Below are 4,215 nucleotides of genomic sequence, written 5' to 3'. Positions count from 1 at the left end.
CCAGACCCTCTGAAGGGCACAGCAGCTCCTCGGGGGTGGAGAGGGCTGAGCCCCAGGGGTGGGAGGCAGGTGTGGCACAAGGCCTGAGGCGATCCCCTTGTATGATGGAAATGCTGCTATGGAGGCCAGCTCTGTCACACAAGTGCCCATTGCCTGTCCTTGCCTGCAGTCACAGGCCTGACACACAGCAGGACTCTAACCAAGCTTGAAGAGCACTCAGGCCTTCCACCAACCCAAGGGTTCAGAAGGAAAGCATGGAAGTGGGAAGAGAGCAGCTCGGGAAAGACCAAGCGCTGGTGCTCTCTGGCACTACTGCTGTGCCAGGACTCTTCTTCTTCCCCTCTGCACACAGGCACTGCTCCCTGCAGCTGCAGAGAAGGTCTTGGAGGAAGAAACTTGGTAAAACAAGTCACTGCAGGGGTCTTTATTTTGTTTAAACACATGACACAGAAAGCCTGGATAGACTGTGAATTAGAAACTGGAGGAATAAAGACACTGCTTTGTGGACAGCATTCAGATAAGTAAAACAAAGCAAAAAGAGCAATCAAATATCTCACTTAAAACCCAAAATCTCCCTAAAAAACACGAGAAGACAGGCTGGGCCTGTAATGATACATGAGTGCTATGCAGAAGAAAACAGGAAATTTATTGCTTTTGAAAGCATCCAGTCATTGGTTTTCTCAGGGCATCCTTGATCTCATGGTTTCTCATGCTGTAGATGAGGGGGTTCACGACTGGAGGCACCACCGAGTACAGAACTGCCACCAGCAGGTCCAGGGATGGGGAGGAGATGGAGGGGGGCTTCAGGTAGGCAATCATGCCAGTGCTTACAAACAAGGAGACCACAGCCAGGTGAGGGAGGCACGTGGAAAAGGCTTTGTGCCGTCCCTGCTCGGAGGGGATCCTCAGCACGGCCCTGAAGATCTGCACATAGGACAGCACAATGAAAACAAAACACCCAAAGACTAAACTGACACTAACCACAAGTACCCCAACTTCCCTGAGGTAGGCATTTGAGCAGGAGAGCTTGAGGATCTGGGGGATTTCACAGAAGAACTGGTCCACAGCATTGCCTTGGCAGAGGGGTAGTGAAAATGTACTGGCCGTGTGCAGCACAGCATAGAGGAACCCACAGCCCCAGGCAGCTGCTGCCATGCGGACACAAGCTCTGCTGCCCAGGAGGTTCCCATAGTGCAGGGGTTTGCAGATGGCAACGTAGCGGTCATAGGCCATGACAGTGAGAAGAAAACACTCTGCTGAGATCAAAAAGACTAACAGAAAGACCTGGGCAGCACATCCTGGGTAGGAGATGGCCCTGTTGTCCCAGAGGGAGTTGGCCATGGCTTTAGGGACAGTGGTGGAGATGGAGCCCAAGTCGAGAAGGGAGAGGTTGAGGAGGAAGAAGTACATGGGTGTGTGGAGGTGGTGGTCACAGGCTATGGTGGTGACGACGAGGCCGTTTCCCAGGAGGGCAGCCAGGTAGATGCCCAGGAAGAGCCAGAAGTGCAAGAGCTGCAGCTCCCTAACGTTGGCAAACGCCAGGAGGAGGAACTCGGTGATGGAGCTGCTGTTGGACATCTGCTGCCTCTGGGTGTGGAGCACTGAACAAGGAGGCAAGGGCAGTGACAAGTTAGGACAGTATTCTCTGATCAAAATCAAAGCTATTTCTCGTAAAACATGTTCACTGCATTTTTTCCATTTCAGCAAGATCTCTGTTCAACTCTGTGGATCGAACTCTGGTTGTTGCTGGCTGAGTGTGCCATGAGAAGCAGGACCTCTACCCACTGGCTGCCAAGGGGTTAGCCCTGCTCTGCAGGAGTGTGGTTCTTGGAATGGTGTCAGTCAGTGAGTTAGTCCTGGTGTTTGAATTGGTCAGATGAAACCGCTCCTAAGGTAAAAGTTCTTGTCAGCATCTGCCCTCCCAGGGATAAGAAATCACAATCAAAACAGTGTTTGAGTGACAGAAGGGTTTTTAGAGCTCTCCCCCATCTCACCTGTTGATTATCTTGGATTTCAGAAACCCGTGTCCTTTCTGCTTCACTCAGAGAAAATAAAGTATGTCCTGTGAGGCAAGAGGATTGCCTGTGGCTTAGTGCAGAGAGAGGGGAGCTGGTCTGTCACTCTGTGTTGTAACAACTACCCTGAGCTTGCACCTTTCTGAGATGGAGTGTAATCACACCCCCATATTAACCTGAAAAGGCTCCAGCCACTACTGAGAGCAGAGAGATCCACTGTCCAACACCAAGTGTCTCCCCCTTTCTCAAGGTCCCCAAAACCCACCTCTTGCCAAGAACACACATGGCTCATATCACAAACCCAACTGCATTTCCTCAGTCATGGCATCTCTGTGCTTCTCCATGGGGCATTCAGAAACACCAAATGGGACAAATCTGCATCCTGGAGGGCAGCTCACAGCTTGGAAGGACACCCAAAGGAGGTAGCCAAATGTCCTGACAATGGTATCTCAAGAAGGGAGAGTCAACTCATTTTCCAGGGGATGACACAGGCTGCAATGCCCACAGCCCCACAGCATGGAGGAAAACTTGGACACATGTAACCTTGTTCCCATGGACACACCTGCATGAGAGGACCCACAGGATCACTGTGTGACTCTGCAGCTGAAACTCCCATCCCGAGAGAGCCTGACAGCAAGAACAAGTTAACAATAACAATAACACTGACAAGTGCGGAAACAAGGAAAAACACAGTGATGGTTGGGATCAGAGAGGCAAGGGGAGACGCATCTGCAGTCTCAGGAAAGAGTGACCCCTACCCAGCTGTGCATGCCACCTGCCAGACACCAGCACAGCCAGGCAGTTGTTCTCAGTCCCTGTGCTCTACTTCAGGAGGCTCCTATCACACTTACTGATCACTCCAATTCACAGCTCAGGAGTCTCAGGGACTGGTTCAAGCAAGACACATCCTTCTGCATTTCTCCTCCCAAATTCCCCAAGACTAGGAAGCAGAAAACACAGACTCTGGAAAGCTCCTTAACTTTATAGCTATCCCTGCTTTGACCTTCCCCTTGAAAAGTGCCCTCAGAAACGTCCTGGGGGTGATCTGGAGCTGTCAGCAGCCCTGACCCACACAGCACCCTCTTGCCAGCAGAAGGACCCTGCCCTGCTGCGAGATGCTTCTTCCACCCACAGCTTCTCCCCACTCTGCTGTTGGAGTTCCCAGGCAGGCTGAGTACTTACCCCGACCAGCAGCAGAGTCCCTGCCCCAGCACACAGCCCCCACGGTGCAGGGACCCTGCTCAGAAGGACAGCCCTGGGCACCCCTGGCTGCACACCCACTTTCACACTCTGCAGCCATCCCCAGGTGAAGGCAGCTGACATGCCCTGTCCCTCTGAGGGTGCAGCAGGGAAGCTGTGCTCCAAAGCACGGCCTTTTTCTCTGCACTGCAGAAACTGTGAGAGTCCCTCTGACAGATCCCATAGGCTGTGGGATGTGCCAGCTTTAGGAGGTCATTCCAGCAACCACAGCTGCATTGCCCTGCTGCCAGAGACTTACCCTGTCAAGGGCTGTCAAGATTTTTCTCCAGGTCAGCTCTCCTCTCTCCTTCCACCCCAGACTGCCTTTAAACTCTCTCTGCATCACTCCTCTCTGCTCGGTGCCTGCAGGCAGTGCCCTCAGCCCTGCTGCGCTTTGCAGAGGAGCTGCTCCTGGGCAGAGCTGTCTCTTGGCAGTGCTGCCTGCTTGCCATGAGCTCCCTCCAGCCCAGGAGCCCAGCCCAGCTCAGCAGCAGAGGACCAGCCCAAGGCAGCCCTTTCTCTGCCCCCTCTGGGCTCCCTCCAGGTGTCTCTGGGGCTCCAGGGGAACCTGCTGGGAAACAGGCTGGAGCAATCACTGATGATCCTTCCCTCAGCTAGAGAGAGCCACTTCTTTAATGAAATAAAATTTTCCACTCAGAGACAAAGTTACATCTACATGCCACCTGTTTTTTTCTTTCCAGAAATATAATCATTCTCTCAGAGTTACTTGTAATGTACCACTTTTTTCGTGTTGTTTTTTAGACAGGATACTCAGAGAGTGTAAGGCAGGGATCTTCTTTACACCTACTGAGGGAAGGGATCCTTGGGTCAATGGTGGTGTTTCATCTGCGTTTCTATTCATGGCATTTGAAGGAGACTCAGTTCTCTCCCATGCACTCCACAAAGCCACAGGAGGTGGGATTCCTCTTGACTCTTTTCAGGTGGGCACAAAATAGGCACC

At 52.4% G+C, this 4,215-nt stretch overlaps 1 protein-coding gene across 1 annotated transcript; it reads right to left on the bottom strand.

Annotated features, from left to right (window-relative positions):
- Window positions 1–645: 645 nt before the first annotated feature.
- Window positions 646–3,830, bottom strand: LOC142026023 (olfactory receptor 14A16-like). Its single transcript, XM_075018774.1, has 2 exons — window positions 3,704–3,830; window positions 646–1,601 (listed from the first exon to the last, which is right to left on the bottom strand). The coding sequence occupies exon 2, from the start codon at window positions 1,576–1,578 to the stop codon at window positions 646–648; it is 933 nt and encodes a 310-aa protein (XP_074874875.1). The 5' UTR covers window positions 1,579–1,601; window positions 3,704–3,830.
- Between the last annotated feature and the right edge of the window lie 385 nt (window positions 3,831–4,215).

This window comes from Buteo buteo, chromosome 31 (genome assembly GCF_964188355.1).
Source record: "Buteo buteo chromosome 31, bButBut1.hap1.1, whole genome shotgun sequence".
Lineage (NCBI taxonomy): Eukaryota > Metazoa > Chordata > Aves > Accipitriformes > Accipitridae > Buteo > Buteo buteo.
Note: the sequence above shows the minus strand (reverse complement) of the source record. Positions and strands in the feature narration are given on the sequence as shown.

Bases quoted from the DNA above. Each gene is read 5' to 3' on its own strand.
- LOC142026023 (XM_075018774.1), bottom strand. From the start codon at position 1,578: ATGTCCAACAGCAGCTCCATCACCGAGTTCCTCCTCCTGGCGTTTGCC.